Source organism: Eurypyga helias, unplaced genomic scaffold (genome assembly GCF_000690775.1).
Source record: "Eurypyga helias isolate BGI_N326 unplaced genomic scaffold, ASM69077v1 scaffold26244, whole genome shotgun sequence".
Classification (NCBI taxonomy): domain Eukaryota; kingdom Metazoa; phylum Chordata; class Aves; order Eurypygiformes; family Eurypygidae; genus Eurypyga; species Eurypyga helias.
The window spans coordinates 1,484-14,053 of NW_010244808.1; the positions used below are offsets into that span (position 1 = coordinate 1,484).

The following is a 12,570-nucleotide window of genomic DNA, read 5'->3' on the forward strand; positions in this document are numbered from 1 at the left end:
AAATAAAAAAGTGAAGTATTGTGTATTTTATTTTTGCAGAAAGCATGATCCCTTTCTCCCTCTTTCTTTTTTTTAACAAAGGAACTTGTTTCAATTTATTATACATGTCTAACCATACGATTATCAATGCAGCATCCCATAACTAATGCTGACCCACTTTCCCAGAAAAAGATGTTCATTGTGCATTTGAAAGGTTGACAAGGTTTTTGTGGTTTAAATGTTGTTACATATTTTACAGCATTAGGATCTATGGAATATTTTGACAACTGCAACAGTTCAATGAAGTTGGTAATTTCTTCTTTTAATTATTTTTCATTGAACAGATTTGGAGTTAAATTTTTAAGACTTGTGTTCTGGTATGTTATACAGGAACATTTTGATGAAATGTATCATGATTTTTTTTTAATCTTATTGCAAATTAGCTAGAGATTATCGCTTTTAAGAGTAAGTTTATTAGCTTTTAAGCGTAAGGTAACCACTGGCGCATAATTTTGATGAAACAGTGTGGTGTTCCTTTCAGCTAGTGATCGTACGTGTATGACTGCACATCCTCTTGTAGATGAGCTGATGCATGGGCTTCAGAGATTATCTGCAACACCCTAATCCACATGCAGAGTGGGAAATGAGACTGGCTTTACACATTTCATTAAGTAAAATACAGGTTGATACAAAGCTTCAATTTTTTCCACTTCCTTCCCTGTTCCCATAGTCAATGCAGTGCAAGTAGTGTCTTGAGTTGTTTGAGATATGTTTCAGTATTGTTATCTGAATAGACTATCTTTAATACTAAAATTATTGACAAAAAACATCTCCTCCAGATACATTGTTTCCACTTATGCATGTGATGCCATTGTCTTTTAAACTTCCGTAAAAAAATCTGCTTGGCTGCTTCAAAAGAATTAAAAACTCCTCCCGGTAGACCATGTGCTATTTTTTTACCTCCCACCCCTCTTATGTGAAAGGTCGCCTGTCAGAGACCTGTAAAGAATTCATACATTTAACTGGCAGCTACTAAATTTGAGAACGGTCTTAAATGGGAGAGGAAAAAAAGAAAGGTCCCCAAAATAACACCCTTTGTCCTCCCTAAAAAAACAAACCAAGCAACCCTAAAAATTACATCATTATTAGGTTGGATTTGGATTTTTCCTTACGTTGTTAGCACCATGATGTACTCTGTGATGTGGAATTCTACTTTTCTGTTTAATTTTTAATAAGTAGGACACTAATCAGATATTAATTAAATCAGATATTTTTGATTAAATGTAATTATTTTCATAGTAAGGGGTAACACTTTATTTTAAGACTTCAATCTAAATTCTTAGTGTGGGTGGTAGCCATGGAAATATTTTAACTTCAGCAGCCTGAACTTTCCTATGCTCAGCTCTCTTGGTAATATAAGCATACCTTTGGGTTACTAATCTATAAAAAGTTAGTGTTTTTGTTTTATAATTATCCTGATTGTGGTTACTTTTGTATGTTTTGCTTTAACTACTACATTTACTTACGCTAAACATGTAAAGTTTAATAGAAAATACTTAAAATAAAGCATACCATTTTCAGTTATTTCCAACATACAGGTGTTTTAAAAGTCTCTTATAGGACTATTTAAATTAAATGATAATTAAATATTTATCTAACACTTTAATTTTTTCATTAATATACGAAATGATTGTAGTATCTTATTCTTAGTCTCATACCTTAGTTATATGTATTAAAAATCCTAATACTGTTAAGTGAACTAACTTTTTTTCTTACGTTAACAATTTTTGTAAATTATTTTTTCTTTTCTTGCAGCAAGGAGCAAATAATGCAGAAAAATTTGACTATGTAAGTTAACGTTACAACATTCCTCTTTTAACTAAATTCAGTGGTGAAAGTCTCAAGATGGCAAGGGAAGTGCAAGTGAAATTTCAGGGATTTCAAATGTTTTGTCTTGTTATCCTTACCTGGTGGTTTAAACGTTTAGTGATTTGGATCGCATTTGTACAGTTGTGGTCAGGTTTAGGGTAAGGCTGGGTTGAAAGTGTATCAGTTATAACTTCTTTGTCTGAAAATGTTAGCATGCCTTTCCCCCCTCCTCTCTGTCTCTTAACAGGTGATGCAGTTCATGAATAAGATGGCTGGTAATGAGTATGTGGGATTCAGCAATGCTACGTAAGTATGTTTTACGTACTTCATGACGTTAGGTGGAAAATGCCTCAACTGATAGTTGGCTTATTGAGCTTATGGCAAAATGTAGTTATCTACATTGAAAACACCACTGAATCCCTAATGTGAGAGGACGTCTGGCTCAAAATTCATAAGAAGTGAAGTTGTGTGTCCGACGTGTGGCTGAGCCTCACAGAAGTGTTGGTTACCTCTTTGAAATGTCATGATGCTGCCTTCTGGTGCTATGGCAGTGAGAGCTGTAAGTGCAAATCTTACCTTCCCGGCATTCGTAATAAGAATTAAATTCTGCATGTTAATTGCTGCATATCAAATGTTTAGACGGCATACTGTGTACAGTTGGGACTCTACGCTATTTTTTATTTTGCATATTTAACTTTTTGTCTAAAACAATTCCTCCCACATTACCTCATTGTATAGCATTCCAGAAAGTCTGAGCGTTTGGAGGCAGCACTGGAAAAACCATAAAGATTCCATATAGCAGAGTTGCCTCCAGGCTGTGAGTTGGCGTGCACACGCGGAGAAGCAGAATGAAGTCCCTGGTGATTTTCCTGAGCTTTGTTAATGTCGAAGTGTTTGCCGTGGAAGGACCCAGACAGGCGAGCACTACCTGCCCCTGTATCCATACGGAGCCCTCCTCTGGGTTTCACCCTGAACTCAGCCATCACGATAAGCTGTGCAGCCGTCAGTCTGGTCTCTGTTTGACCTGCGGCCTGGTCCTCAGGTTCCTCTCTGGTTAGGTCGGTGTGGTCAGTGAACGTCCCTTTCGCTACAGCCCCTTGTGGCATGTTTCATCACACTATTGCCGCCTTAGAAACACTCCTGAGAGCAGGATCTTACATTTCTTTGCCTTATTTCCAAGTCAGCATACGTATGTTTAGGGAAACCAGTACTGTCCAACCGGGTGTACTGGGGTGAGCTGCTATGGCTATTTCTGGCCTATTAGTAGAATGGTTATGTTTAGAAGTGAGGTCTCCTTTACATGCAGCTTTATTGAATTGACGTGTCTGAAGTTCAGCATTCTTTGAAAGTTTGATGTGTTGTCTTTTTTTTTTTATAATTACTATTTTTTATTTCAAGGTTCCAGTCTGAGAGAGAGAGTGGAGATAGAAACTTTGCAATCGGCTACTACTTGAAAGAAAAAAAGGTTGATCTCTTGTTTATTGTGCTTTGAAGGCTGTGTGTTGGGGTAATCTCTGTGAAGATTTTTCATTCATTTGGTGTACAGTATGACCTAAATTATTCTAATACGGTGTTTGCTTTCATACTCTTTACTCGGAATGCTGTCATTTAGGAAGTGTGATACTCCTGTCATTCTAATAACCTGTAACCTCTTTTCTGTATCGTAGCCATGATAATTTGGTTCGTTTGTCATAAAAAGCATAATCTGTGCTGCACAGGTGACTTTAAAAATCTCCTGGATGCATTTTGCAGTTGGCTCATCTAAAGACATTGAAAGCCGTATGGAAAAATACTCTTGATACCTCGCTTCTTGACCTCACTGCGCTGCTGTTTTGAAATCTGACATCATCTAATATTTCTACTTGTTAAAATTAAATATTGATTTAAATATAAGCCTGCCTAATGCTTAAGTTGACAGAATTATAGTTTAATATATGTCACTCTAAAAGCTATATTTAAAAAAAATTACAATTTTACTTAGACTGTTATTTTTCTTTCTTAGTGCTTCCCTGAAGGCACGGATATGGTTGCTATACTAGACTTCTATTTTCAGGTAACTCACTTAAAAATTGAGACTGATTATAGACTTAGTATTACTATTATAAGCAGTAGAAGCTGATTTCTTTATAGATATGAAGGTTTTAATGGCTTATAGTTAAACTTGTCAACTCTGTTAAATTCCGTTTGGAAATGAATGATGTATCCAGACTTGCTTTTGTTTAGGGGATGTACTTGGGTGTCTTCATTGCTAATGCAGACTAACAGTAGTATTTAAAACACTAGTAGTCAGAATCCTAGAATGTATGATCAGTGAGTTTGACAAACTACTTCTGCTTCATTGGGTTGCTGCTCTTTATTGTACTCTGGAGTACTTTGATCTCCATGTTTAACGAAGATATAGTATATGCATGCTCTGTTATAAGCTCAAGGGTAGTGTTAACAAATGAAATAATACAAGTATCTCCTCCTTTTTGTTTAAATCAATGCTTAGGAGTAAAACAAGGTCGCCCCTCCCACCTTTTTTTTTTTCTTTTTGATTTTCAGCAATTTATTTGCAACTGTCACAAAATGAGAACTTGGCAAGTTTGAGGCATTTCCTCAGACAGGGTTTCCTAATGTTAAAACGTTCACAACTCAGCTCTGTGGTATGTAGCTCTCAAGAGGCAGTTGAAGTTGTGTTACTGATTCATTCCATCTGGGATAGTTTAAAAAAAAAAAAAATCCAGAGTTTAGTTCTCAAAATTAATCTGGTTTTGATTCATGAGATTTACTCTTATTATGCAAATTATAAACAATGTATTTTTAAAATGCAAATTATATCAGTTTTTTGTATTGGAATGCACCTGCTCTAACCTGTAAATTGACTGTTTATAAGTAAAGTGTAAGTCATTAGCCTTAGTTGACCTCTTGTTGAGTTAGAAACTAGGTACAAGCTAATAGTCTACGCTGAACTTCTGTTACTACCAGATAAAACCGGTAATTTATTTGAATTTACTGTTTAAACATGCTTATTAAATGCTTCCTATCCCACTGCCTCAAGTCCTGATATGCTTCTGAGTGCACAGATACTCATAAGAAATGCCAAAACTAACTTTTCTGATGTATCTTAATTTGGCCTCATTTTCGTGCGTTACGGTCTCTAATTTCATGACTGTGTGTCCTTTTTTTTTTTCCCCCCTTGCAAAATCCCCTTTTTACTCCATACTCAGAAAAAGGGCAGCTCATACACGAGCAGCAATTCTGTTTTTCTTTTCTTGTCACTGTACAACGCTTACTTTCCAACACCGTACTCGGATTCTCCTTGAAAGGCTAGTTATTTCTTTTCTTTGCGTTTCTGTAATGCTCCTTCCTTCCTTATGTAGTTGGGAACTTTCTGAGCAGGAATAAACTTATTTTCCTATTGTCTCTGTAAAGTGAGGATGGATTATTCTCATTTTAGAGAACCGAAGTGCAAAATGCAGGTGCTTAAATTGACAACCTAGAAACACTTTTTTCTCAAAGTAGGTGATATTATGTAATACTTCATATGTTTAAAACACAGTTGCCATTTTAGATGCGTCTCTGACAATCTCTTGATTTGCAACTCCAGTTGATTGGACTAGGATGTATTGAGTTTGGCACCCGGAAAATAAGAATTCCAGGTAGTAACTACTCATGCAAACTTGGCTTAGGTAACTTCATGAAGTATCATGTAATGACTGTTTGGCAAAAGCAAGAATACAAGCACTAGTTTGTTTACTTTTCAGAGTAGCATTTCAGCTTCAGGTTGAAACCAGCTTATCTTTTGGTTTCTGCAGAAATGAGGCAGCATCAGGTGATGGCATCTTATCACATTTCCTGATGTGTCACCAAAGTATGTATAGTCTGTACTGAAGCAGGGATCCTGGGAGGAACTATCGTGTGGTCGTAGCATTAACGTATCAAAAAAGCATATACGAGAGAAAGGTGAAATAAGGCTGCATCAGCAACTTGCATGTGATAGAGTTTGCAGCTTTAAAATGTACTTTTAAGATATGTGTGTGTGTGTGGTCTTCTAAAGCTTAACAAAAAGCCACACAAAACAAACTCAAATTGAAAAAAACTGTCGTTCTGTGGCTTTGCCATCTAAGCAGATGCAAAATACTGATATTGTTTCCTAGACCTCTTCCTCTCAAAGGAACACCGGGGGGGGGCGGCGGGAGGAATCAAGTGGAGACACTAACCCATGTAAAATACTATCCCAACCGATTGAGAGGGCTTAGCACACAGTTGCTGAGATCTGTGTAGTAGGGAGATTCAGACCATATTAACTGATGCTACTAGCGTCACCTGTAACAAATGTTATTTCTGTAGAGACATGTTGTTGACCCTCTGTAGTTGGCCTTGTTGTGCCAGAAATATCAGTTCTTATAATCTCCATTTCTTTTTCATAAGCTTTGCTCAATCGAAGTAACGTGTGAATCGGCAAGCGTGATGGCAGCAACCTTGGCTAATGGTGGCTTTTGCCCTATCACTGGTGAAAGAGTCCTGAGTCCTGAAGCGGTCCGGAATACCTTGAGCTTAATGCATTCCTGTGGCATGTATGACTTCTCAGGGCAGTTTGCCTTCCATGTAAGTGGTTTTCAGATGCTAATCATAGCTGACCAACAAGATTAATCTGTGCTGTTGGTTTCCATGTTCCAGGGCCGACTTGCTTCTGAGGTAAGGGGTAGGGGGGTCACATGGATTGCTGCGAAATTGAACAAACCATGTGGGAAAGTCTCACCTAGAATTTATGGCACGACTAGTACACAGTACCTACCTTGCCGTAGTTACTATTCTGTATTAGGTTAAGTGTAAGTTACTATTTGTTTGGGAATCCTTGTCATGTTGAAACATAAATACTGCCCTTTAAGGGAGGCTGTTCATGGAAGAAACAGGTGATTGATGCAGATGTAACTGGAAACAGCTGAACTGGAGAAATCCTGCTATGTGAGAGTAAAGGACAGCAGAAAAGTTTTGCAGACAGTTGCTTTTTCTTCGTTGACTTGGGCTGTTTCATGAGTTGTTCTCACGTGTTGTAAAAGCAGCTGTTGTACGCAGCATACGTACCATGCTTCTGTTTTCCAGCAGTATGTTTCTCATATGCAAGTATTTCAAGATGTACTGCACCTTATCTGTGTTCAGCATTTGTTTTGAGTGTTTTTGGTTTTTCCTCTTTGCTTACATGTAAAATTTCTTATGATGCTTTGTATGACCTAAAAGTTACTGCCTCGTTAGCTGTAGGGATATATGACATGTTAGTTTCTATTGGAAAAAAGCAACACCTTTATCCAGACCATAAATAAGTAGGTTATTTTACAGCTTTATGGACAGACTCTTGTCTTGGGTTTTGTTTTGTACCTTTTCCAAGTCAAGGTTTTTCAATGTATATGGCTTTGTAATACTCCCGTGTTGCAAGCTGTTTGTGACAGATGCTCTTGTGTACTACTGCTGAGTCATAATTGCTTTTTTATAGTAGATTGCAAGTCATCTTTGTCACTGTATTACTGACTCTATGTTGTTGAGAGCAAATAACTAAGATGGCATACCTCAGATTGCCGCGAGCTATTGTCTGTCTAAAAAGAGATACGTAATAATACTTAATAATTACGTAATAATACGTAATAATTCTTTCCCAGCTTAAATTACTTCCCAGATCTACATTTTACAAGTGCTGCATAATAACGTTCAGTAAAATGCTAATGTGTTGTGTTGCAATAGTTCCTGTCCTCTGCAAGCATTTTTCACTGTTGTTTTATTCTACAGGTTGGTCTTCCTGCAAAATCTGGAGTTGCTGGTGGAATTCTTCTGGTTGTTCCTAATGTCATGGGCTTGATGTGCTGGTCGCCTCCTTTGGACAAGATGGGCAACAGTGTTAAAGGAATTCACTTCTGTCATGTAAGCAGCATGTCCTTTAGTGTTTGGCTTGGTTTTTTGTCTTTTGCAGCTGGTGCTTGCTGAGCTTCAGTTAGGTACAGCTGAGATCTAAGTGAATTAAACAGTGAGTCTTTACTTTTCCATACCTAGCAGGATTCATCTGATCCAAGGGTGAAAGGCCAGGAAGAGATGTTGGCATTTTAGTAATTAATAACACTTAAATTCGGTGAGCAGTGAGAAAATACAGTGCCAAAACACTGGGGAAATGGATTGTGGAAAAGGTTTGAAAAGGAACATTTCATGAAGTAGTGAAGGAGCAGTTTTCTGTGTGCTGCATTAGGAGCTGTAGAGCTTTATTTATAGGCTTCTTTTCCTCTCCAGTCATAAAGTAAACAGCTTTCAAAACATTGGAAATGCAACTCCTGTTTCATTACAATAAAAGAAAAAATTTCTCATTAAATAGTCTGCTGTTCTGATGTATTTTTTAAAGAGATTTTTGTAAATAATCTGACATAAAAAGTGTCTTTATACGTGAATCCCTAGCTTTGTCTCTTGCTTTTGAAAGGGCTCTGGACAGTCTGTTGATAGCAGCACTAGGAGCAGGAGGGATTTTGTAGAGTAGCTTGTAATTGTTAGGATGTTTTGTGGGAGAATGTGAACTGTACAAATGTTGTCATCCTTTGTATTTTCCCTGTAAAATCACCTTGTAATACCAATTAAGTAATTACAAATGGAGGGAGAGGGGAAGTCCTAAAGAGTATTAATCCATCTACAGCCCCATAGGAAATGTGACGTTGGTAATGTTTTGGAAGCTGAGGGCATAACCAGGCTTTTTCCCTCCCCGCAGCCTCCTTTTCCCCCCCTCCCCACTCCTTCCTTCTCTTTAAGTTGTGCTAACAGTAGAGCTGCAGAGATGTTAGTTTTGATGAACTCTTCCTGGGGTGAAGACTTGGATGACTAGCTTATCCACAGCTTATCTTCACTTAGCTTATCCACAACAGCATCAGTTTTACACTACTCAAGGGCTTAGTTTATGTGGATGAGCAGCAGTTAAAACTTTTCATACTTCTATTTATCCAACATCTGTACAGCTCTAGATGAAGAGTACTCGGAAGTTACTAATTCTAGTTTAAATATTTAAAGTTTCGTGGGTTCTTGGTAATTTAAACATAAAATCATAGAACAGAAAGTAGGTGAAGATTTTACTGCATTTATTCTGTGTTACCTAAAAAAGATAGATGATCATGGCATGCAAGTAACAGTAATGTAACACTTTTAAGAATACAACAGCATAGCAAACTTCTGTGTTAAAAACTTTCATGTTATAAATCAAACTGAATTCAAATCATTTATGTCACACATTTTCTTGTTTTATCCTTTCAATTGACCTTTGGATTTTTATGTACCAGACTAGGCCAGACTATTGTCCCTGTGCCTGAAGTGTTTGATACAGCTGGATTAGAAATACATTAAGATAGGTATTTTGTAAATTGCTACCTGTTTTTTGTGCCCTGAAAAAGGAGTTTAAAGCTGTTAGTAGAACTTAATGGTATTACTGTATTATGTTCAAAGGGCCTTAAAGACATTGGTATTGATTTATTAAATAGGTTTCTCCTACGACTGGTTTAAGTTACTCAGGTAAGATGTAAATTATGAATGGTAGTAGTACAATAAATCTCGTGCATGTGACTGTCATACGCAAATAATAATGTGTGTTCCTTAAATATTTGCAGGATCTGGTTTCTTTGTGCAATTTCCATAACTACGATAATTTGAGACACTTTGCAAAAAAGCTTGATCCTCGCAGAGAAGGCGGTGATCAGCGGGTAAGTTAATATGTGTGCTTAGTGGGGGTGTTGTTTGTAGGCAGCAGACAAAACACGGGAAGTTCTTCTCTAAATGCAGAACTGCTCAATGACATGTATTGCATCAAAGCTCTCAGGTAAACTCGTTAGGTTACGTTACCAGTGGACACCTACCTGGGTGGACCACGCTATCACAGGGGCGTGTGTACTGGAATTTCATACTAGATCCATAACTCCATTTCATGCAGTTCATCTCCCTTGCGAGAACGAGTATATGGTATCTGCTAAAAGTTGCCAAGAGTGGTACTGTTCTGGTTGCCTTTAATAAAGATTTGACCAGCTGGTGGGCTTAGCCTTTCTCTTCTGTGCCGCAGTGTGAGACCGTGTGTGTAGCATTTTTTCACAGCGATAGGTCTGAGACCATGTGACTTGCTGAGAGCTGCACAGGCAGTGAATTGAGGTGTTACAGTGCGGTAGGCGAGTGCCTGTTACTAAGGAAGTGGAATAAGCAACCTGAGAATGAACTGAATCCGGTCCAGCCACATGTACAAAAGATGAAAGTGCGAGAGCACTTGAGATAGGGAAAACCCTCTTTGCTTTTATTACCATTAAATGTTTTGGCTGAGGCATTGACTGTTTTTTTTAAAGTGCTTCTGTTTGCATGTACGCATCTAAAAACTACCTAATTTGGAATTTGGATTTTTTGTAACTGGAAAAGAGTAAGTAACAGTTAATGTGAAGAGGTGAAAAGCTCGAGTCTGTTAGTATTGACTGCAAGTATGGATTTTTTTTCCCTTCAAAAACACTAATAAATCATGTATGTTGCTTGAACAACTAGCATTCCTTTGGACCAATGGACTATGAGAATCTCCAGCAAGAACTTGCTTTAAAAGAAACAGTATGGAAAAAAGTGTCACCTGAATCAAACGAGGACATCTCCAGAACCGTAGTGTATAGAATGGAAGGTCGGGGAGAGCAGAACTAAGCACATGGGTTCTAGTTTCATTCAGTTCTTCATTTTAAAAACCCTCAAGCATCTCTAGATTTAACTTCGATTTGACTATTGTTTGCCTGGTGTTTCATTTATATATATGCGTTTTGTGTGAATTCTGTATGCTATACCAAAAAGACTGTCAAAGCTCAAGGGGGGGAAGGACACGCAAACAACAGAAAAAAATTGTTAACTGACTTTTGTATTTACATAAAACACATTTACTTTAAAAAAAAAAAAGGTAAATCTGAATGTTTTCAAAGATATACCACTTTTGTGTATATCTGTTTATCTTTGTTTATATCTGAGAATTTGAAGTAAATTAGAGCTAAGCAAGAACTTGATGTTTCCTCTGATGAGGGTCAGCACATAAAGATAGAAGCATTTAAATTAAAATATGAAGCAAAATGGTGTCAGAAAAATACAGCAAATTCATCAGTCTAAATTGTGTATTAAGTGGAGATAGGTTCTGAGTCATGCTATTACTGTATCCTCTTTTTTTAATACGAGCTTTCAAACGGCTTTGAACAGAGGTGGATCCTTTGGATATGCCATGCTAACATTTAAATAAAACGAGCAAAAGGGTTGGGGAGGGCTGGGAGAAGGAGGGGAAAAACCCCTGCCTTGTTTGCAAGTTAACTGAAGCAGCAGCAGGATTTCTTACCAGACTATTTTGAGCGTCTTGCTAGCTGCTTGTACTGCCAGCTGGTAGTTATGACTCAGAAGTCTGCTTTACTAATGCTGCTGTGCTCCACCCTGGAGAGGAATGTAAGCAATCTTGGGTTTAGGGTGGTAACCAGCCCAGCAGTGAGCAGGAAGTATTTTCAGAGCAAAGCAGATAGGTAGATTTTATTAAAACTGTTTACAGTTAACTTATTCTTCAACCGCTATTGTGTGTGCATGTTCATATGCAGGATCAGAGGTTTCTTCTGCTTACACATGAGCAAAATTTTTTAAAGTTATCAATAGTTGCTACGTTTTAAAATGATAGTGAGTTTGCACCTCTACCAGCTTGCTGAGAAACAGGACTTGCATTCTTGTACAGGCAACTGCCTCTGTTCATCAGCATAATTTGATCATTTTGAGTGTCTTGAAGTGGTGTGTGTAAGCCTCGAGTAGGCTCAGTGGGCAGTGCTGGACAGAGGGCACAGACTTGCTAAATTCTTGATGCTTGTAGCCATCGGATTCTTAATGATGCTAAAAATCTCAGAAAGTTAATCTGTATTTTGATAAGATTTTTCCCCTTCAAAAGCTTGCAGATAACTTGATGTATCCCACCCCCTGTACGCGTCAGGCAGAATCCCGTTTGTAGATCTGTCAACTTGCCCAAGTAATGGTCAGTGGTATTAGCTGGTTGAGTGTTTGGAGAGACAGTGAGGATAACTCCTTAGTAACACCTCCACCCCTTCTCCCTGCGCCCTCCCCTGTTCCCTCTCCTTTTAGTTTATCTAAAACTCCAAAATGCATTCATACGTGAGTTTTGCCTCAGGGGAGGGTTAGGTTTTTCCCGCCCCCTTCTGTCCCATCTGGATGTTTGTGAATTAAGGAAGATGCCTAAAGCAAAGCTGATGTTCTCTGAGAAAGCAAGCCGTTCTTAATTACTCTGTTTAGGTATTGTTAGTTTTGTATAAACACTTCAAAACAAGCTCTGACTAAACCTTCAATAACCTTTGTCTAGCAGTGTTGTAAAAGGATGGGCTTCCTGTCTTTGAAGCCTTGGATTAAAATGTTTAACCAAAACGATACAGAACATCAATTTTAAGTGAATTTGAAGTCCTACTGGGATGAAGAGGTATATCTGTGGTGCAGATGTCATTAATAAATGTCAGTTGTAAATTGGTGAATATTAGCTGTTTAATAATCTTATCGCTGATCATAAGGTTAGGTTTGTCAGTGCTTATTAGGATTATCGCTGATGATAAGGTTAGGTTTGTCAGTGCTTATCTGGAAAATAAAACCAGTAAAGGCAGAGTCTTGAGTTATAAAAATATCTTACCTGTTTGAGGATTTTACAGTAAGCTAGTAGTTACAGAGACCTAACAGGTATTC

The 12,570-nt window shown here is 37.7% G+C and overlaps 1 protein-coding gene across 1 annotated transcript in view; it reads left to right on the forward strand.

Moving 5' to 3' along the window:
- Positions 1-1,788: 1,788 nt before the first annotated feature.
- The window catches only part of LOC104508310 (glutaminase kidney isoform, mitochondrial), a gene marked incomplete at its 5' end in the record, with an annotated part of 28,936 nt that continues 18,154 nt past the window's right edge, over positions 1,789-12,570 (forward strand). The window contains 7 exons of the mRNA XM_010149882.1: positions 1,789-1,827; positions 2,096-2,154; positions 3,247-3,313; positions 3,851-3,901; positions 6,262-6,438; positions 7,615-7,746; positions 9,459-9,551. Coding sequence (XP_010148184.1) covers positions 1,789-1,827; positions 2,096-2,154; positions 3,247-3,313; positions 3,851-3,901; positions 6,262-6,438; positions 7,615-7,746; positions 9,459-9,551 — 618 coding nt within the window. The remainder of the gene's footprint in view (positions 1,828-2,095; positions 2,155-3,246; positions 3,314-3,850; positions 3,902-6,261; positions 6,439-7,614; positions 7,747-9,458; positions 9,552-12,570) is intronic.